The sequence below is a fragment of the Lepidochelys kempii genome, chromosome 1 (assembly GCF_965140265.1).
Source record: "Lepidochelys kempii isolate rLepKem1 chromosome 1, rLepKem1.hap2, whole genome shotgun sequence".
Classification (NCBI taxonomy): Eukaryota; Metazoa; Chordata; order Testudines; family Cheloniidae; genus Lepidochelys; species Lepidochelys kempii.
The window spans coordinates 210,383,213-210,406,004 of NC_133256.1; the positions used below are offsets into that span (position 1 = coordinate 210,383,213).

Genomic DNA, 22,792 nt, shown 5'->3' on the forward strand with positions numbered 1-22,792 from the left:
ACCAAATAGCTCTTACTTTTTTGAAATAATAATTAATTCAATAGACTAGCTATGAAAACAATGAATTAGTGAGTGAGTCATTTGAGACAAGTCTATCTGATATCTGAAATTAGTGAAACAATTGTATTTGCTGTGACTTCATTGTCTTTTTTTAAAGCTTTTCATTCTGTCTTTTCTAATTTGTACAAGAGAGGCAGAAACTTCAAAAAAGTTTCCATCATCAAAGCAGAGTGCAGAACCAATTTCACGTGACTTAGGTGACCAGCCACACGCAACCAGAAACAAATTGCAACTGACTGAAGTGAACGGTTTACAACAACTCTCCATAGGCTGAAAATTCTTCATCAAGTTTATTGATTATTTAGAAATAATGAATAGATCAGTGGGAATCAGGATAGACTTTTGAATGAGTCACTCAACAGAAATGGGGCTGAATTCAAAACAAGTATTACTGGCAATGAATAGTTTGACCTGTTCTAATAGAGAGGGTTAAGATCCCAAGGACTGGTGCCACTGTACATTGGACATCCATGAATATAACTAGTGCTCAAGATATTAATACTGCTACTTCTTAGCACTTAACTTGAAATCTGCCATGTGCAGTTCATACATTAGTGAGCTAGTGCCTAACGTGCAGAGAAGCTGAGTACCCACAATTCTGGTTAAAATCAGTGGAATTGAGGATGTTGAGCACCTCTGAATATCAGGTCCTATTTGTCTCTAGTTGGACTTCCAATTTGGAGGTCCCAGACCTAGAAGTAACTCTTGAAAGTTTGGCCCATGATGTTTTTGGCCATAACAAACTTTGAGTCCACTCTCCATCTGAGACCAGTGCAGACTGTGTTCAGCAAGCTATTCCCATAGATGAAGCCCAGCTAAGTCCCTTTCCTAGAGCACCCTCTCCCTGTTCAGACCCTGCTGCAGACTTGAGTGGCTAACTCCTTGGGACAGTCCCAAGGAAATCCCATACAGAAGTAGGCTTCTTATGAACATTGGCAAGAGTTTCATTAATGGCCTTTTTGCTCCTTGGGGACATTCCCAGGGCAGTGGCAGACTTCATTGGTTGATGCCGTTCCTATGCTTCCTCAATGTGTCTTTCTGTCTTTCACATCAATCCCAGGCAGCCTTTCTGCCATGCGCTTTATCACAGCCGTGGATATGACACAGCCACAGTTCCTGGGGCCCGTGTCCAGAGAGCTCTGGATGCGCATCTGGTCCCGGGTGAGTACTTCTACACATCCCCAATCCAGCTCCTTTCCCCATCTTCCTGACCCTCCTCTGCCCTCAGTCAACCATGTAGTGTCAGCAGGAGCTTTGAAATCTGTGGTTCAGGGTCCAGTCCAAGGAAAGCACTACATTTCAAGTCGATTTCAGTTTCTGTTTCTTTCAGTGTGGAGACTTTCACCAATAGTTAATTCCAGAGTCCACATAATCCAGTTCCAGTTTGGGTGAATAGGATCTTTTCCTCTTTCCTGTGGGAAATTCTCCAATAGGATCCCTGTCCTCAGCTGAGCTTTTCTGACTCCATCCCTGCAGGAAGACAGGGTCACTGTGAGAAATTCCCTTTGTAGATTCAACATCTTGTTCATAAACATTTAACCATTTGATTTACTACTCCTCCTCTCACCAGGATGAAGATATCACCCAACCAGAGAGTATATTGGCAGTAAGTTTCTCCCTGTCACTACTGCTTCTACATTCATTTGTTGTGATTTATTGGATGTGGGTCTTAGGGTTACCATCTATGGAGACAACTTAAATAATTTTCACTGGCTGTGGATTTTTTAAGGGATCATTTGGAGTTATCAGGAAATTCCCTTAGGGAAAATGTGACTCCCATGTCAGTGACTCCAATCCCTTAGATCTGTGGAAATGTGAGGGTAATTTCCCAAGTAACTTTGGTGCATTTTATTGCCAGACCTAGGGTGGATATTTAGGTACTGGTGCCTTTCCTAGCAGGATGCCCCGGAATAGGCAGTGGATACACAATTAAAATATTATTAATAAACAGTAATAAAGCCAGGAGCAATATTCAAGAGGGAGCTCAGGGAAGGGAGTGGGTTTGCTTCTATAAAAGGCTTTTAACTTGAATTAAAATTTGATTCAGAAGGTAGATTGTGGAGGGGACGGTGGTGGTGGTGTAGCTGGGCTCCATTCTCAAACCCCAATTTCTTGGTATGCCTTTCTTTGAAGTTGCTTTGAAATAGTGTCAGTTCTTCTTTTCCTCAGTTCCACTCTCTGCATCCTGCCTCTTCTGTTTGTTAGATCTCTGGCTATAATGCAGAGATAGGAAGAAGACAGTGTTCAGATCTGAACCAGGATTAGTTTTGGGGTTTGTGTTTGAGGCCAAATCAAGGCCACAGTTCCAGTTTGATCCCAAACTAGGATCTCATATTCTAGCCCTAGATGGTAGCCAAGTATTAGCTCCCACCTTAATTTTACAAACACTATTTTTACGACTACTCTTATATAGCACTTTTCATCAGTATATCTCAAAGCAGAGAGGTTGCAGAAGATTATTTTAGGCAGTGTTAGCATGAGAATCCAGGTCTCTAAAAGTCTTAAGCTATGTCTACACTGCTAAGTTTTTTTTACCAAAAGTTATGCCACATCTATTAAAGCACTTTAATTAAACCGCTGTTGCATGTCCACACTCTGCTCCTTGTGTCGCTGGAGTGCATCCAAACTAGCAGCTCTTGCTATTACTATTACAAGAGAGCAGTGCACTGTGGGTAGCTATCCCACTGTGCAACTGGCTGGGTGCTTTGGGAAGGGTTTGCAGTGCCTCACATGATGCAGGTTTCTCAATCCTATTGTTCCACGGGCATCCTAATAGATTGCCAGTCACTTTTCAACTGAAGTGTGGAGGGTAGCGAGGGAAGGTGTGTATGTGTGTGTGTGTGTCTTCTCATGCTGTCTCGTAAATTCAGACAGCCACCAGAAACAATCAGTCATGAGGGAAACCCAACATCAGCCCCTGCCTCCCTCCCTCCCTGGCTCTGGGACAGACAGACACACACCCAAACCTGCCTGCCTCTGTGTTTAGTGTGGGAGACAGCAGGAACATTCCATGTTAATGATTTGCTCTTTTGTTTCCCTGGAGCAGAGCAGCACAGCGTGCTGATTGTCAGAATGGAGCTTTGAAAGGGGAGGGGTGCATGCCCGCAGGGCTACTGAGTTCAAAACAATGAGCAGAGCGGTTACTTCAGGCATTGTGGGACACCTCCAGAGGCCAATGACAGCGATAAAAGCAAGGTGTTTATGCTGGCACTTTGGCGATAAGAAGCCTTATCACTCTTGTCTAGGTGGTTTTATTAAAACGCTGCAACTGAGGAGGTTTGTCTTGAAAAGTGGCTTTGTAGTATGTACATCTCTGCTGTTTCATTGCCAAAAGCTGCCTTTTGGTGAAAAAACTTGGCAGTGTAGACCAGCCCTTAGCCACACAGTCACACTACCTTTCAGAATAAATGTTCTAGGTATATGTGCTGTGGCTTGTCCTGTCTCTTTTCCCTCTTAGACCAGAGCTAGAACTCAGAACATCAGCTCTCCAATAGTCTACTTCTTCCTAGCAAATGTAAATCCAATGGGAAAGAATGTGTCAAGGCCACTCTTAGTAGCTGGTCCACATAGTTGTTAGCAGTTACTCCTGTAGCTCAAGCAATAAAGCTGTGTGCTGTTGAACTGAGGCTTTAACTATGTGAGAAAGTTGCACCAGTTTAATATAAGGTGTGAATTTAAAATAAAGTAGCTAAATTGGAGCAAACCCCTGTCTAGACACTTATTGTGGTTTAGGAGCAGTTTTTTTCAGTTTAGCATTAATTGATGGGAACAGGTTTAAGCTAAACGGAAATAAGCTACCCTCAGAATGAAATAAGTATCTTTCATTGGTTCTTTCATTGACATAGGGAGATTTTATAGTAAACATCTTTATAATCTGTACATTATGTTGTGACACAGTAAGATATGGGTGTCCCACTTTTGGGCCCTATGTCTCACGTTTTGATTGTTGGCATCACACCATGGCAGATTTGAAGTTTGAGAAGTTCACTGCTAGAACAAGGGATGAGGATCCTCTTTTTGTCTCCAATGAAGTAGAACATGCGTTGCTCTTCTGTACCAACATTCCAGTTCTGAAGATCACCCACCAACTTCCAGTTAGGCTTACTGAGTTTGGTCTCTGTTATGCAGTGTCACTCCTCATTCCTCTCTTGCTGTGTTTGGCAGGTTCCTTCTACTGTTTAGACTCTTTAATACATTAATACTCATCTTCATCTTCTTTTCCACTGTAGTACTTCATCTGTCTTAGTTCATCTGTTGAAAGTACTTAACTTGAACTAAGCATAAACTCCCTTTCCCCCTTTTGCTAGCTAATTGAAAGCCCACCTAACAAGAGCTGCATATTTTGAGCCTGGGAGGTGATATCCCTTCATCTTCATATTCAAAAGTCACTCAGAATAGGTGATGTAACCAGGCAATGGTTGAAAGTAGGCCAGACGTCCTGCCAGAGAAATATTCTAGGAGGAATAATTGTGTGACAACAGACCTTCAAGCAATGAAGCTGCATGTAATTATTATGTAACTATCATGAAAACAGCGGCTGTTCTTATTTTCTGTCTGTCTGCCTTCTCAGGCTGCAGGGGAGGCTGGGTTACCCTCAGCGCTGGCCCAGAAGCTACTGGCAATGACCTCAACCCCGGAGGTGAAGAATCGCCTGAAGGCGACAACAGAGGAGGCACTGAACTATGGGGTGAGAAGCTCCCATTGCCACATGGGGTTAGATCTGTGTCTTCCTTTCCCAGCAGTGATATTGTGGGTCAAGGCAGGATGAAAGGGTAGATCAGAATACACAAGGATCCCATTGCTCTCAGACTTTTTTGTATTTTAAACATACATCTTGCAAGCCAGCTCAAAACTCTCAGTATTAGTGCAGGAAACTATCTTTTGGGAAACCCAGGTCTGATTCCTGGCCCATTCGAAGGGAGGTATCAAGGGACTGGCATGCTAGAGACCAGAGCTAGTGCCTGGGGTCCCTGCTCTCCACTACCATGCCTGAAGCCGTGGTTTGATTCTGATTCCTTTTCTCTCAGTCCCATGGGATGACAGGGCCATAAGAGTTTTGCAGAATCCAGGCTTGCTTGGTACATGGGACCCAGATTTGAGATAGAGAAAGAAGAAAGGAAGGGAAAGGGAAAAAGAAAGTGAGAGCGTGAGGGAGGAGGAAAGGTGATACAGTTCTTTGTAGAACTTTTTCTTAGAACTGGTCTTGTGGTTATTTGTCTCTTTGTGATTCTCCCTGTTTTGTCTCCATGGGGGCATTAGGCGTTTGGAATGCCAGCACTTGTGGCCCATGTTAATGGTGAATCTCACCTCTTCTTTGGCTCTGATCGTTTAGAGCTCCTGGGCAATGTTATAGGTGAGTGTTTCTAGTAACGTTTCCCTCTATTTTCTCTCCCTGGTAATTATCCATCTGCTCTAATGGGATGTGTAATGTAACAGACAAATTAACATTCTGGGGGTATGTTTACACTGCAATTAAAAACCCATGGCTGGCATGTGCCAGCTGGCTCAGGCTAAGGGGCTGTTTAATTACAGTGTAGACACTCGGGCTCAGACTGGAGCCCAAGCTCTAGGAACCTGCAAAGGGGGGAGGTTCCAGACCTTGGGCTGTCTGCACCACAATTAAACAGCCCTGCAGCCTGAGCCCTAGTCAGGTGGCACAGGTCAGCCATAGGTGTCTAATTGCAGTGTAGACATACTCAAAGAATCAGAATCTCCTTCCCTCTTGGGCCAGGGGAAGGGAGAGCTATATCTTTGTATCATCTGCATGTTATCTATTATTTTACATTTTCTTCCAGATCATTGATAAAAATAGTGAATATCATTATACCAAGAACTGATCCCTGAAGGAACCCAGTGAAGGCACCCCAAGTACTTAAGTCTCAGTTAGTAGCTACATGTTGAAACCTGACAGTTACCCAGCTTTTAACCCATTGAACCATATTGATTTTGAGTAGCACTCATGTTTGAATCAAAATATCAGGTGGTATTAATTCAAATGTCTTACTTAAATCCACATCTCCACAGAGTTACCTTTATCTACCAGACTTGAAATCTTTTCAAAGAATTATATAAAATTTGTTTGACCGGACTCTCCATTATTTTTGCCTGGGCTTTATGTTAGACTGACTAGCCCTTAATTATCCAAATCATCTTATTTACCCTTTTTAAGGATTGGCCTGACAGTGGCTTTCTTCCACTTCTGTCCCTTTCTAGTTTTCCTAGGGTTCTTAAAAATTAACATCAGTGGACCAAAGAGCGCCTTGATAAGGTCTTCTAAAACTCTTGGTTGCAAATCAATCAGATCAGCTAATTTTACAATGTTTAACATTAGTAAAAGTTGTGTAACATCCTCTTTAGTTACCAGTGTAAAAAAAGGTATGCTTGTCTGATTAACTCCACTTTGGTGGCAATATTCCTTTTCCCCATGCCAGTCCCCTCCCCAGTGATGAGGTTACATGTTGAGCTCTGCCTCTGCTGGCAGAATGTCTGGAGACTGATGACCAGATGCTCAGCTGGGGAATGGTGCAGCTACACACTATGGACTAAATCCCCAGCTAAAGATCCAGACTTTTTAAAAAAAAAAATAAAAAAAAATAAATAAAAAAATTGAAGCCTTCCCAGTCACCTGATGTCCTGTTTTAAGACTGTCGGCATCTCCGAAGTGCCATTCTCACGCTACTGTAGCTTATTAAGGTGGAATTTTGAAAATTAATTGTAGGTGCTGGACAGGAAATTGCAACTAGCTAAATCAAGTAAGGTTTATTTTTGGTAAAAAGTGGCAAAATTGAGCTCAGGTGAGACCCTGTATTTGTTGGGTATAATAGCTGAGGAACCACCTGTCCAAATCTGACAGAAGAATATACCTCAATCCTAAACTTACCCTAGTAAAGGGAAATCAGCCTAAAACTTGTTTATGGATTTTAGCAAGGAGAAAGAGAACAAATTCAGGATTACAATGGAGGCCTACTACTACCAGGACTTCATTAATCCTAAAGTGAGAGGGGTTCTAGTTCCATTTCCATACCAGACAGTCCAGCTGGATGTGTATTCTGCTTAGCTTATAGTTTTGTGATTTCTTTTTCTTTTTTGTTCTAAAATAACTTTAATTTTAATTAAGAGAACTGGCATAGGTTGTGGTGACTGTAAAAAAAACAGCATTACTGTTGGATGAGCCAGAAAAAGGGAAACTGAATTTCAACCTCAGATTTGGCAGTGTTTGGGGAGTGGCGTGTCAGTCATGGGAAATGAGTTTATGATCCCTTTTTGACCTAGCGCTTTGAGGAAACTGGTTAAGGGATGCCAGGCTTGATGCCAGGCTCCATAGCCCATCCTTAACCCCCAGATCTTAACATTCAAGCTTATCTTTGGTGCTGGGCAGTACATCTCAGGTAGCAGAGTCCAGTAGCCTAGATGTGAAAAGCTCTGCATCCCATTAATTACATTCCCATTTCAGCACAATTACCCATTCCATGAGGAGGAAGGGCAGCCTTACCCTGCAACCCACCCCCAGTATCAGGATTTAATTTATGTTGGCTTTTCTACAGGAGAGAAATGGTTGGGACCAGTTCCTGCAGCTTCAAAACCCAGGATGTGAGAAATCCAGGTGCAATATGAAACAACCAGAAAATAAGTCACTAAAATTCGAATGAAGCAGTAACGTCCATGCCTGAGCCGTGGCATCTAGGGTCCCAGAGGGTCTGGGAGGAGAGCAGTGATGTTCCCCTGGAATCGTCTATCAGGAGAATAATCAGGACTCTAGTTCTACTGAGGTGTAGAGCTCTGTGATAGACTGAGACTGATTTTTCACTTTTTTTTACCATACAGATAGATTTTTCCAGGCAGGATGGGGATGTGGTGACATTTTGGTGAGTGAAATGTTAATACAGGGTCATGGGCAATGGCAGAGCTCTGGCTGGCTGATAAGGGTGAATGAAATCTTGTCTCACTAGTGGTCTGCAGTCTGAAAGTGCGCTGCTGAGAACAACTCAATTTGTTTCACCCTGTGAAGTGTAAATGCTTGTCAGGTTTTTGTCTCAATCTACCCAAGGTGGGCAGTATTTGGTGATCAGTGGGAACTGCTAGGGGCACTACAGCTGTAAGTTTTATATATTCCAACTCTCCTGACCTGGCTGCAGGAAATAGTTTTCAGGCTAAGAGCTCAGAGCAGGGTTTGAGTCCTGTCTGTGTCAAAAGTGCAATTTATTCTACTCTGAAAAATGACATTTGAGCTAGATCCCTGTGGCCTTGTGGAATCCTCAGCCCCAATTTAAGTGCCTCACAAAATAAGAAACAAATACAGCACTATCTAGGTCTCTGTATCAGAACAGACCAATATCTCAAGTGGCCTAGTGACCTGCCTGCCATATCAGATCAGACTCTTGGGCCATTTAACTTGGAATTCTGCCTGAACAGTACCCCAGTCGCTGCTCTGAACCAACACAAAGTCAGCCTGTTGTCCCATGTTTTACCTCTGTGTGTGTGAGGGGGAGAGAAAAGCAGGGACTGAAGACTGACATGATTATTTCTATCACTTTCCTAAGTATCAAAGTTACCCCCAGCAGGGACTAAACTGGAACGAGCCTTGATCGGTGGGGCTGTGCTAGTGTTTTGGCTGGGAGAGAGATCTCCCTAACCAAGCTGCTAGGAGTTACATTAAGTATCTCACCCCTAGGAGTCACCACTTCCTTGGCTGAGCATGTTTGGGCTAGGAGACCGCTCTCCCTGGCGTGAGTGTGACTTGGCTGGGAGCCACAACAGCCTGGTTTCAGAGGAACAGCCGTGTTAGTCTGTATTCGCAAAAAGAAAAGGAGTACTTGTGGCACCTTAGAGACTAACCAATTTATTTGAGCATGAGCTTTCGTGAGCTACAGCTCACTTCATCACTACAACAGCCTGGGTGCCTGATTTTTCTCTCTCCTGGGCAATGTCAGGGCCAGGACACATACCAGGGTTGGCAAAGGACTGTTGCTTTGGAATTGGGGACTAGCACTGTGAGAGGTTCCCTCCTGTGGATGGAGCGAGCTCTTTTTCTCTCCTCCTCCTTTCACCCTTCTCTTCCCCCTCCCCCCTTCAAAATGTAACCCCCTTCAAAATGACAACAAAATATACAATGCCCTGAACTGTCTTAGCATCATGAGCATTTTTAGAGGACTGTAGCGTGAAGATGTGAGCGTGCCAATAACAGCCTCACAGAGCCCAGGGTCAGTTGGCCACAGTGTCTTTTTATTGCGAGCCCAAGATGCCCCACACACACACACCACAAGCATGGAGCGAGGGTCAGATATTCACATTTACACATCTTGCTACTGCAGGGTGCAGAGAGTGGAGGGCAGAGAGAGAAAAGGGAGAAGACACTGAGGAAAAATGAACTCCTCAAGGACAAGGCTGGGGAACTCATCGGGTACCGTAAGAAGAATGACTCCCAACTGGACAACGTTTCCTACACTAAGTTTGCAGTGTGATGAAAGATGGGGGAAGGAGAGACCTTCATGTACACACATTCTGAGGGGACAGGCATAGCTCTCAATGGCTTCAGGGCCTGGGCCTCTCTTTAAATGACAGGGTTACAGTAATGACCTTGGAGTTTTATGGCAAATTCCATGTCAATTCATATAGCAGCAATCATGAACTGGATTTCTCTGCTGCCTCCAAGAATGGACTCTTAAGTGCTGTCTTCCCCAGAAGAGAAGACCATGAACAGGCTATCTGAACCCTTCTGCAATGGACTCAATGGGGAAAGTTTTATACCAGGAATAAAAACAAACTGAAAGTGCTCCCTTTTCACTCTCTCCTCTCCACTGGTGGATGGAAAGCCCCTAGTGGAATAGCTTGTTTCTGGCCCCTGAGGTGGTTGAACTGTAATGATATACTTGGATGAATTAATGCCACATTTGGTTTCATGGTTGGTTTTCTGGCTGCTTTTGACACAACCATCACTGGAGGAAGCAGAAGGGCCAGCAGTCTTGGGAATCCAGCTTTGTCTCCTCTGAATCTCTAAGGTGAGGAGTAGCCAGGCCCTTCACTTCAGCAGCAAATCCTGAGAGAGAGAGAACCAGACACACAGTCAGTAAAAGCAAGTTCCCCTCACACAAATCTTACAGCTGCCACTGCTTCTGAAGGGACCATCTGGCCTCACTTGTTCTGTCTACTCCTCAACCTGACCACCTCCTTCCACCTCAGATAAGATATTGTCATTCATGAGAAACTCCTGTGGTGCAGCCAGCAGTCTCCTCTGTGATGGTTAAATCCAGGTTAGGATTTAAGGAGACCCTGGGGATGACACTAGGCAGCACAGGCTGCTAGTCTAGGAGTAAAGAGAGCCTCAAAGAATTTGTGGTGCACATTTGGTTGTTTCAGTGCAGGCCTGACTAAAACATCTCCAGGGTGAGAGACAGAATTTGCCATTGAGCCAAAGACACTGGACCAATCTTGCAAGGTGCTAAGCACCTCTGGAGAGATGAAAAATGCCCTCAACTCATGTGGTTTGAAGATGAGGATTTTCAGCATCTGGTGTTACTGGGCCTAGGGGTAGCTATGGGGCAGTAGCAGAATTACCCACTGGCCATTTAGGGTTATGCACATAGAATGGGCAAAAATTTTCAGCTGAACCTTTTTTACTGAAAAATGCAAATTTGGGTCATCTGACATATCTCATCAATTTGCCAAAGTCACCAAGTGCTTTTGGTAAAAAAGTAAATACATAAGTAAAAGCTTGATTTATTTGTATTATTACAGTGCCTAGGGGCCCTAGTCATGGTCCATCATCCTGTTGTGTTAGGCGCTGTACAGACACAGAACAAAGAGATGGTCCCTGCCCTAAAGATCTTGTCTAAATGAAACACTATTTAGACTATTTTCAAAATGAAATATTTAGATGTTTCAATTCTAAATGACTTTGTGTTGAACTTTACTTTAACTTTATTTTTAAAAATTGACAAACATTTAAAAAACTCAAAAGCCAGATTAAATGGTTTGTTGAACCCAAAACAATTTTTTTCTGACTTTTCAGAAGGGCCAGCAAATGGAAAATCAGCTATTCCGTCTAAATGCAGTGTACTTCCTTCCCTGTGGGTGTTTCCTCTGCTGCCCTGTCTCCCCCATGGTTATATTGCTAAATCTGCAGTCCCTCGGGGGAGTGTGTCACAGTCTGACATCCCCATCACCCATGGGGCAGTGGGATACTTTGCTCTCAGGTCAGAGAGAGGAAGTTTGTCTCACCTGGATAACTGACTCACCAAGACATTAACAAAACCAGAGAAACTGCTCCCACTGCATCTCAGAAACCCTAGGGACCTTGCTGCTCAGAGAGCTCCCTCCAGCCCTGCTACCACTCACCCCATTATTACTTTGTCTAGTAGCTGATAGTCACATTATGACTATCTGAAAAAACTTTAACACTGCCACAGAGAAGCACATCCCACCAATGGACAGACTGAAAGCAGCAGACAGACAGACATGGAAACAGATGCAAAACTAGCCGGTGAGCAAGAGATGGTTCAGCAAAATAAGAAAACCCTAGGAACCATGGGGGATGTCTGAGCAAAGTGGGAAACTTAAAGAGCATTTGGGGGAAAGGGGACAGCACTAAGAAGGGGCCAGAGTATGATGAGGCAGGGAGAGCTGGCTGGGGAAGGTTATGTTGTTGAGTGGGGTGCAAAGAAGTTGCCAGAGAAGGGGGCTCAGCTAGATGTGTAGTGGTACAAGGAGCTGGCCATGGAAGGAATCACTAGGATGTTGCTTCATTGTGAATCTGCCTCGTGAAGGGGTGGGGATGGGGCAAAGGCCCCTTCTCATCCTTCACAGTTCAGCTACCTGCCTCCAAACCTCCATCCAGGGGCATAAAGGCTCCTAGTATGTCAGTTACCTGTACATTACCCAGCATGCACTGTGACACCCCTCCAGCGATGACATCACACACAGCACAAAATGGAGGCCTGTAGAACAAGGAAATGGCAGTTCTTTAACCTTCCCTGAAGCATCTTCCCCATGCACCCTGGACTCCTGAGCATACAAAGCCCCCTGCACCATCATCATCTGGATGTTGGTGAGGATGGAAGCACATGGAGGCCTGGCACATACCGGGCTGTAACGCTGAGCATCTGCCTTGCTGCCTTTCCCCTTCTCCATGGAGCCTGCAGCGTTGCTAGACGGGAGCAGTCGGGTTACTAGAAGAGAGCCAAGCACACAAGAAAATTGGCTCTTCCAGGAATGGGAAAAGCAGTTCTGTCACCCCAATCTGTGATCCATAATCTGTCTCAACCCCTCAGCCATCACCCCCATCTGTCTGATCCCTACAATCTCTTGCATTGTCTGGTAAGCTTGCCCGCATGTGGCAAAGCTGCTCTCCAACCGTTTTTAATTTGAGCCAGGTCTTGCTAGGGTTGAGCTCCAGCACCTCTAGGCTTGGCAGTTCATATCCGCAGCAACTGTGGGGTTGCTGTGTCAGTTATGAAAGTAAAAACATTGCTTGAGCCCTGGCACCTTTCATTACAAATTAAGCACTGTCTCCAACCACTCCAAATGTGCATATTTCTGTCCCCTCATTTCAACCCCACTGTCTACTGTTACACACAGAAAACTATTTTAAAAGAATATTGTTAAGGTTGTAAAGTCAAGCACTCGAAAATGAGGAAATGCCAGAATTAAGGCTGCCTGTGCAGCCTTAGTTCAGCCTCCTTGTGCATATGCATAATTATTTAATTACATACTATTTTTTCCACAGGCCCCTTGCCTCTTTCAGTACACAGGATGGACAGTGCTCAGTTAATGTTTCGTTTTCTCCATGTTGTTCAGTGTGTAGCCCCAGGGCTTATTTACACTGTTCTGAATTCAGAATTATTAATTTCCTCAGGGCCTTTTTTATGGTGCTCCTCACTACAGTACCTGAGTGCTTCACAGAATTTAATCATTTTATCTTCACGACACCCCTGTGAGGTTGTGGGGTGATATTAGCCCCATTTTAGATACTGGGAAGTGAGGCACAAAGAGAATAGTCAGAACTGTCCATTAATTTTGGCAGCCTAATTTGAGACTTTTAGCATTATATAGCAGTTCATATGTTCAAAGCACAGCTATCATAGATTTTAGCACTTCTGCAAATCAGACCCCAGGATCTAACACTGGGCACCTAGAAAATGAGGAACACACAATCAGTAACCACCTAGGAAAAGTTTGGTTTAAGTGACTTGTCCAGTATGAAATAGGACAATAATTCCTACAGCATATCTTTTTTAAAAAAAAATCCAATCTTGATTTAAAAATTGCCAGTGATGGAGAATCTACTACAACCTTTGGTAAATTGTTCCCATAGTTAATGTTAAAAATTTATGCCTTATTTCCAGTCTGAATTTGTCCAGCTAAAATATCCAGGCATTGGAGCGTGTTACACCTGTGTCTGCTAGATTGAAGAGCTTATTATTAAATATTTGTATCCCAAGTAGATACATATAGATTGTGATCAAGTCATCCATTAATCTTATCTTTGTTAAATAAATCGAGCTTTTTAAGTCTATCACTATATGGGATGTTTTCTAATGTCAATTTCAAGTGGCGCTTCTCTGAACCCTCTCCAATTTATCAACATCCTTCTTGAATTGTGGACACCAGGACGGGACACAGTATTCCAACAGCATTCACACCTGTGCCAGATACAGAGGTAAAACAATCTCTCTACCCCTACTCAAGATCAGTACCGGATTTAGCCATGGCGCCAGGCCCAGGCTCCAAAGGGGCCCCAGCCCGCTCTTCTGCACCCACCGCTCTCTCCTGCAGGGGCAGAAGATTGGTCCTGCTGGCTCCTGCTGCAGGGCAGGCTCCGCCGGCAGCCAAGCTCCCTCCCCCCCGCCTCTTCCCCTGAGCGTGCCACGTTCCCGCCGCTCCCCCTCCCAGCGCTTCCTCCGCCTCCAAACAGCTGTTTGCTGCCACGAGGGAGGGGGAGGAGCAGGGCTGCAGTGCACTTGCTGCTCGGGGGAGGAGGTGGAGAAGACGCGAGTCAGGGCTTTGGGGAAGGGGGTGGAATCGGGACATACCCCCTCCAGCCCCCTGCCGTGAGTTGCTCGAGGCAGGGAGCACCCCCATGACCCTCTCACACCCCGAGTCCCCTGCTCTGACTCCTGCACCCCCCTCACACACACCCATGACCCCAGCCCTGACTCTTGCATATCCCCACAGACACAGCCCCCTCCATGCCCTGACTCCTGCATCGCCCCACATCCCCACCCTGAGCACTAAACGGGAGCTGCATCTCCACCCACATTCCCACCTGCACCCCTCTCACCAAACAGGAGCTACCCCAAGTAAGCACTCCACACCCCAACCTCTTGCCCCAACCCTGAGCCCCCTCCCTCAACGTAACTCCTGGCCAGACCCTGCACCCCAACCCCCATCTTGCTCCTTCACCCTAACTCCCTCCCAGGCCCTGCACCCCCAGCCCTGAGCCCCCTCCCGCACCCTACGTCCTGACCAGACCCCGCACCTCAACTTTTTTTCACATTTTTTTTATAAAGCGCTCTTATCCAAAGCGCTTTACAATAGTTAGCTAACGGTACAAACAATATTTGAAAAGATAAGTGGTCCGCCGAGACTCCCAGCAATTTTCAAGTGGTCTGTGGAAAAATAAGTTAGACTACAAAAACAATCAAGGTACCTCACTTTATTTTCATTTACTTGCTATTACTTAGAGGAAGAGGAGGAAGAAAAAAAGAATGAAAAATGGGGGAGGGGGGGAGCTAAGAGAGAATGTTTTTTTTCTTGGCTGGGTTCCAAGGAGGGGCCCCAAAAATGAAGCTGAGCACTAACTCTAAATCCACTACTGGCTGTCACGTCACCTGGGCTGGGAATACTGTGTCAACGGGTCTCCAACCTACCTGGGCAGTACAGCAGACATGGCCCTGCCCACTAGCACCTCTCCACTGCCTAGCCCACCCACCACTTGCTTACCCCCTTCCCCGGCTTAAGGCTTAGTCCTCTCACTTTTAAAAATGATTGCTTGCCCCTCAGGCTTTTCTGGCACCCCCTGTTGCCAGGTATCTAGTTTTAGACTGGAAACTCCAGTAGAAAATGGACCTGAGTGTCCGGTTAGCAGTGTTGACTGGAAACTAAAAGTCTGATTATAGGAGTAATCACATTAGCCTCTGCTCCTCCCACTCCCAACACCCACCCCAGGGGGCTGGAAGAGAACCTGTCCTGGTGCTGCTGGATGTCATGGAGTGTGAGGGAGTCAGGCCCTGCACCCCCCACTTCCTGCAAGTCACCGTGACTCTCAGCCAGCCAGTAAAACAGAAGGTTTATTAGAAGACAGGAACACAGTCCAAAACAAAGCTTATAGGTACAGAAAACAGGACCCCTCAGCCTCCCTCCGTTTCCCCAGCCAGCTCCAAACTGCAACCCCCTCCAGCCCGTCCTCTGACCTTTGACTCTTTCCCGGGCCAGGAGGTCACCTGATCTCTTTGTTCTCCAATACCTTCAATTGGCACCTTGTAGGGGAGGGGCCCGGGCCATCAGTTGCCAGGAGACGGTGTCAGCCATTCTCTGTGCAGACAGCATCACACCTGCCTAGGGCTCTGCAACAATCACACACCCTTATCCCACCACCTAGATTCTTAAGAAATACATAGGGGAAACTGAGGCACCCACACAGTATTCAAAGAAAACATTAAGAACATTCTCATTTCTTCACACTGGCAGAGGGAGATGAAGGGAATGGGTTAGAACCATGGAGACTGTAGGTACCCACTTTATGTGGACAGCGGCGGGGGGAAGGGCTCCTGTTTACCCCTTCCCCAGCCCTGCTGTGCTTGCAGTTTACCCCTGGCCCCTCCCTTGCTCCAGGGACCAACCCTAGCTCCCTTTCCGCTGTGCTTTTGCCCCCAGCCCCTGCCTTGCTCCAGTCAGCAGAGCCTAATCCTCCTGCCATGCCCCACTGTGCTCATCTTGCCCCTGGCCCCTGCCTCACTCCAGCTGGGGACCAATCCTCCCCCTGACACCATGCCCCACTGTCAGGGTGGATAAAAATCAATTTAAAAAAATCAGATTTTTTTAAAATTTAAATCGGATTTTTTTGATAAAATGCTTTTTGAGGAGAAAAAACCTACCTAAAAATAGTTTTAGTTAAGATACATTGTAGCTCAAAGGTTTCAGAGTAGCAGCCGTGTTAGTCTGTATTCGCAAAAAGAAAAGGAGTACTTGTGGCACCTTAGAGACTAACCAATTTATTTGAGCATAAGCTTTCGTGAGCTACAGCTCACTTCATCGGATGCATACTGTGGAAACTGCAGAAGACATTATATACACAGAGACCATGAAACAATACCTCCTCCCACCCCACTCTCCTGCTGGTAATAGCTTATCTAAAGTGATCACTCTCCTTACAATGTGTATGATAATCAAGTTGGGCCATTTCCAGCACAAATCCAGGTTTTCTCACCCTCCCCCCCTTTTTCCAAAAACCACACACACAAACTCACTCTCCTGCTGGTAATAGCTTATCCAAAGTGACCACTCTCCTTACAATGTGTATGAAAATCAAGGTGGGCCATTTCCAGCACAAATCCAGGTTTTCTCACCCCCCACCCCCATACACACACAAACTCACTCTCCTGCTGGTAATAGTTCATCCAAAGTGACCACTCTCCCTACAATACCCACCTGCGGAAGTGAAGAAACAGATTGATAGAGCCAGAAGAGTTCCCAGAAGTCACCTACTACAGGACAGGCCTAACAAAGAAAATAACAGAACGCCACTAGCCGTCACCTTCAGCCCCCAACTAAAACCCGTCCAACGCATTATTAAAGATCTACAACCTATCCTGAAGGATGACCCAACACTCTCACAAATCTTGGGAGACAGGCCAGTCCTTGCCTACAGACAGCCCCCCAACCTGAAGCAAATACTCACCAACAACCACATACCACACAACAGAACCACTAACCCAGGAACCTATCCTTGCAACAAAGCCCGTTGCCAACTGTGCCCACATATCTATTCAGGGGACACCATCACAGGGCCTAATAACATCAGCCACACTATCAGAGGCTCGTTCACCTGCACATCCACCAATGTGATATATGCCATCATGTGCCAGCAATGCCCCTCTGCCATGTACATTGGTCAAACTGGACAGTCTCTACGTAAAAGAATAAATGGACACAAATCAGATGTCAAGAATTATAACCTTCATAAACCAGTCGGAGAACACTTCAAGCTCTCTGGTCACGCAATTACAGACATGAAGGTCGCTATCTTAAAACAAAAAAATTTCAAATCCAGACTCCAGCGAGAGACTGCTGAATTGGAATTCATTTGCAAATTGGATACTATTAATTTAGGCTTAAATAGAGACTGGGAGTGGCTAAGTCATTATGCAAGGTAGCCTATTTCCCCTTGTTTTTTCCTACCCCCCCCCCCAACGTTCTGGTTAAACTTGGATTTGTGCTGGAAATGGCCCACCTTGATTATCATGCACATTGTAGGGAGAGTGGTTACTTTGGATGAACGATTACCAGCAGGAGAGTGAGTTTGTGTGTGTATGGGGGTGGGGGGTGAGAAAACCTGGATTTGTGCTGGAAATGGCCCACCTTGATTTACATACACATTGTAAGGAGAGTGGTCACTTTGGATAAGCTATTACCAGCAGGAGAGTGAGTTTGTGTGTGTGGTTTTTGGAAAAAGGGGGTGGTGGTGAGAAAACCTGGATTTGTGCTGGAAATGGCCCACCTTGATTATCCTACATATTGTAAAGAGAGTGGTCACTTTGGATGGGCTATTACCAGCAGGAGAGTGAGTGGGGGGGGGGGCGGAAGGTGAGAAAACCCGGATTTGTGCTGGAAATGGCCCAACTTGATTATCATACACATTGTAAGGAGAGTGATCACTTTAGATAAGCTATTACCAGCAGGAGAGTGGGGTGGGAGGAGGTATTGTTTCATGGTCTCTGTGTATATAATGTCTTCTGCAGTTTCCACAGTATGCATCCAATGAAGTGAGCTGTAGCTCACGAAAGCTTATGCTCAAATAAATTGGTTAGTCTCTAAGGTGCCACAAGTACTCCTTTTCTTGTAGCTCAAAGATATCTCATCATGGAATAGGGATTATAAATTCTAATTCTGTAGTATAAGACAATATATTCATGTAATGTTTAAGAAAAGTTTTGTAAATGAGTTCTAATAGTTCATGGATTAGGGACCCAATTTTATGGGGTTCCACAGGCTTCTGTATAGATTATTTAGGTTAATCTTTCTATCTACCCACTGGGACTCAGTGCTCAGTCTAGAAGATACCATCAGAGATGCTTAGTTTTGCAGTTCTCCAATTGTGGATTTGTGTCTCCAGAGATAACATGCTTGTTAACAGAAAAAATGTTTTAAAATAAATAAATAATATATAGCGAGAAATAACAGATCTCAACTCTATTGTCCCGCTGCAAATTTATGTACACAGAATCAATCCCTTACCTCTGTCTAAAAGTACAAAATTTCAAAATGTTCACTGAATAGAAGATTGTTGGGGGGCGGAATAGATCTGGACTAGGAGAAGTCTGGAGATAAATGTGAGAAGCGAGGGACAGATGCTTTTTTTGTTAAAAAATTGTATGTTTGCTGTTGAAGAAAAAAATCCAGAATACTTAACGTTGTTGTTTTAGTTAAATAAAACAATTTAAATGTCTGCCTGATGATGTTCTCCTCCTAATACAGCGTGGCAAGAAAATCCTCCAAATATTAATGATTAACCCTGTTGAACTGGAGATCACCTCCCAATGTCTTCATAAATATCTGCTTTACCTTTGGTAAATGAAATAACCAAACATTGATTTATTTTCTGATATAGCTGTAAAACTCATCTGAAAAGTTTTCAAAATAAATCATTGTTTAAAAATGTATAGTATGTACCTTCTAAAAATTAAACCTACATCTATCTCTGAGATGTGAAGAATATGTATTAAGGTTATAACAACCAACAAGAATGCACTTTTATGTAGAAAACCATGATTAAGTTGAGTCTTCCTGACTAATGATTTAAATCAAATCCACCCTGCCCACTATGCTGTTGCCCCTGGCCCCTTCATTCCCCAGGGGGGCCCACAAAAAGTTAATCTGGCCCTGCTCGAGATTCAGAGAAGAATCATAGAAGATGAGGGTTGGAAGGGACCCCAGAAGGTCATCTAGTCCAACCCCCTGCTCAAAGCAGGTCCAACCCCAACTAACTCATCCCAGCCAGGGCTTTGTCAAGCTGGGTCTTAAAAACCTCTAAGGAAGGAGAATCCACCACCTCCCTAGGTAACCCATTCCAGTGCTTCACCACCCTCCCAGTGAAATAGTTTTTCCTAATATCCAACCTAGACCTCCCCACTGAAACTTGAGACCATTGCTCCTTGTTCTGTCATCTGTCACCACTGAGAACAGCTTAGCTCCATCCTCTTTGGAACCCCCCTTCAGGTTGTTGAGGCTGCTATCAAATCCCCCCTCACTCTTCTCTTCTGCAGACTAAATAAGCTCAGTTCCCTCAGCCTCTCCTCATAAGTCATGTGCTCCAGCCCCCTAATCGTTTTCGTTGCCCTCTGCTGGGCTCTCTCCAATTTGTCCCCTTTTTATACATCCCCAGGATTGCATTAGCTCTTTTTGGCCACAGCATCACACTGGGAGCTCATGTTCAGCTGATTATCCACCCCACCCCCAAATCTTTTGCAGAGACACTGCTTCCCAGGATAGAGTCCCCCATCCTATAAGTATGGCCTACATTCTTTGTTTTTAGATGTATACATTTACATTCAGCCATATTAAAACACATACTGTTTGCCTGCACCCAGCTTACTAAGTGATCCAGACCACTCTCTGTCAGTGAGTGTCATTATTCCCTTCATAATTTTCCATTCCCCCAATTTTTGTGAAACTTTATCAGTGATTATTTTAATGTTTTCTTCCAAATCATGAATAAAAATGTTAAATAGCATAGGGCCAAGAACTAATCCCTGTGGGACTCCACTAGAAACACCTGTTCGATGATGATTCCCCATTTACAATTATGTTTTGAGACCTATCAGTTAGCCAGCTTTAACTCCATTTAATGTGTGCCAGGTTAATTTTATATTTTTCCAGTTTTTTTAATCAAAATGTCATGTGGTAGCAAGTCAAATGGCTTACAGAAGTCTGTTACAGCAACACTATTACATTTATCAACCAAACTTGTAATCTTATAAATAAAAGTTATCAAGTTTGTTGACAGGATCTGTTTCCATAACCCATGTTGATTGGCATTAATTACATTACCCTCCTTTAATTCTTTATGAGGCCTCTATCAGCCACACCATTATCTTGTCTAGGATCACTGTCAGACTGACAGACCTATAATCACCGAAGTCATCCCGTTTAACCTTTTTAAATAATGACACAATGTTAAGTGTTCTTCCAGTCTTCTGGAACTTCCCCAGTATTCCAAGATGTATTGAAAATAAACATTAACAGTTCAGCAAGCTCCTCGGCCAGCTCTTTTAAAACTCTTGGATGAAAGTTATCTGGACCTGTTGATTTTATATCCAACTTTAGTAGCCTCTGTTTAATATCCTCCTGAGATACTAATGGACTGTGAATAGTATTATCATTTGTTATGACTGATTACATCATCTTCCCCCCCAACTACAGAACAAATATTTTTGAACACTTCTGCCTTTTTTGCATTATTATTGATAATAATCATTATAAGTTGTTGTCCTTAACTCTGCTGGCCATAGATTTCTCTTTGTGTCCCTTTGCTTCCCTTATCAATTTTCTATATTTGCTAGATTCTGGTTTATATTCATTACTGTGAACTTCCCCTTACTTTCATTTGTTATATATATTTTTAACAGCTGCCTTCATTTCCCCTCTAAACCATGTCAGTTTTTTAACCAATATGGCCTTCTTCCTTGTTTGTTGGATTGTGGCTTTTTGAGTATCTAGTAAGGTCTTCTTAAACAATTCCCAAATTATCATTCACATTTCTGATTGCATTATTTCTCCCAGCTGTTTCTCTCATAATTGTTTTCTGCTTTGTCAAATCAGCCATCTTAAAGCACCAAATATATACAGCACTGGTCTGGACTTTACTCTGTTTGCATAATCTAAATATGATTAAGTCATGATCACTTGTACCTAAGTTACTGTTCATTTTTAGTTTTGTGATCAATTCTTCATTATCTCTCAAAAGGAGATCTAATATAGAACTCCCCTGGGTTGGATGCAACACTTTTTAAGTTAGGAAATTGTCATCTATAATACCTAGAAATTCCAGGATATTTTAGTATTGGCAGTATGAGACCCACAGCATATGTCACTCAAATTGAAATCCCCGATTATCACGCAGACTTTTTTCCTCCTACACATTATACATTGGTGTATAAGGAACCAATCTTCCTGTTCTTTATTGTGATTTGGTCATCTATAGCAGATACCAACTAATTCTCAATCTCATGCTTTACCAGTTAGGACATTGATCCATAAGCACTCAAGATCACTTTCTTCTGAGGTATCAGTGAATCGGAAACAAATAATGCCATTTTTGACAGACTGCCACTCCTCCTTTTGCCCACTTAAACATTCCTAAATAGGTTATAACCATTGATTTTAACATTCCAATTATGGGAATCATCCCACCACATTTCAGTACCATAGTGCTCAGTTTTGGCATAAATACATCACCCCTGTAACATAGAGTATGCTGAATTACTAATTTGTGCTTGCAACCTTATCTTTATTTTAATGTCATTTTGTCTGGGAATATTAAATTGTACTGCTGCACTCAGGGTATTTTTGTGATGTATTTTTTACATTCCGTCAAGAGCACCATGTGCTGTTTTTATCACTTGCATAAATCTAAATATCCTTGCCCCAGTTTTTTCCCCACACTCCCTAGGAAAAGGAAAACACTTCCCCACTTTTATTTACTCCCAATCTCATTACATTCCATCTCAAACCCCTCCAGCATCTCTAGGAAAGGCCCCGTCCATCCCCAAAGGGCTCAATCCATCCCACAGACCCTTCCTTTCTGCATTGCTGTGACAAGACTCAGACTGTTGGGTGTGATGACATCACAGACCCTTTTCTGTTTTAAATGGAGTCTGCAATCAACAGTCTACCCCCAGGGACCATTTCTATCCTGCTTCTTGAGCTTTCATTTTTATTATCATTTGGCTGTGATAACGTCTGCAGGGTTTTCCCATTTTAAGCTTGGATCTCCCATGGTGCAGGGCAGCAACCGAGCTACAAATCTGCATTCCCTTCTGCACTTTCACACCGGCTTTCCTGTTCTCTATCTTTTTGACAAACCGTTGCTAACTAGGGGAGCAAGGTCAGGAGCTGCCTTTAAGTCCACGGATGAGCTATGAAGTGGTACTAGATCACTGGCCCCTTAGCATGCAATTGTTAGGTATAGCCACCCACCCACAGCCAGCAGGAGGGAAATCTCAAGGAAAGTCTGGAGCTGAACATTACCATTAACTATGGAGTGTCTAATCCTGACTGCAAATGTTGGGGCATGATCCACCAGCCTCTGAGAGATTTATCTCCAGGGTCTCTTACACAAACAGAGATGTCCAGGGAGTCAACCAGCTTCCACTCCCCTGCTATACGGGCTGACAGGGGAGCAGGTAAGCAAGAGAGCCTGGCTCTTGTTGGCGGAAGGAGATATGGGGTGACAGAGGTTTTCCCAAGTGAGAGGATTGGACAGAGATGGGCCTGGACATCCTCATATTCAGGTGTGGTT

At 44.1% G+C, this 22,792-nt stretch overlaps 2 protein-coding genes across 14 annotated transcripts in view; one reads left to right on the forward strand and one right to left on the reverse strand.

Moving 5' to 3' along the window:
* The first annotated feature begins 1,097 nt into the window (after nucleotides 1-1,097).
* On the forward strand, nucleotides 1,098-7,763 carry GSTK1 (glutathione S-transferase kappa 1). The gene is made up of 5 exons (XM_073329124.1): nucleotides 1,098-1,221; nucleotides 1,631-1,666; nucleotides 4,631-4,747; nucleotides 5,320-5,413; nucleotides 7,605-7,763. The coding sequence occupies exons 1-5, from the start codon at nucleotides 1,135-1,137 to the stop codon at nucleotides 7,652-7,654; spliced, it is 384 nt and encodes a 127-aa protein (XP_073185225.1). The 5' UTR covers nucleotides 1,098-1,134; the 3' UTR covers nucleotides 7,655-7,763.
* A 1,497-nt stretch (nucleotides 7,764-9,260) lies between these two features.
* The window catches only part of LOC140898491 (rap1 GTPase-activating protein 1-like), a 63,522-nt gene continuing 49,990 nt past the window's right edge, over nucleotides 9,261-22,792 (reverse strand). For 11 of the 13 annotated variants that reach the window (XM_073312330.1, XM_073312359.1, XM_073312339.1 and 8 more), the window contains 3 exons: nucleotides 12,139-12,224; nucleotides 11,924-11,993; nucleotides 9,261-10,096 (listed from right to left, as the gene is read on the reverse strand). In XM_073312330.1, coding sequence (XP_073168431.1) covers nucleotides 11,970-11,993; nucleotides 12,139-12,224 — 110 coding nt within the window. In that variant the 3' untranslated portion in view covers nucleotides 9,261-10,096; nucleotides 11,924-11,969. Of the gene's footprint in view, nucleotides 10,097-11,923; nucleotides 11,994-12,138; nucleotides 12,225-15,467; nucleotides 15,621-22,792 lie in introns of those variants that run through there. The other 2 variants (XM_073312321.1, XR_012155003.1) reach the window with 2 other exon arrangements.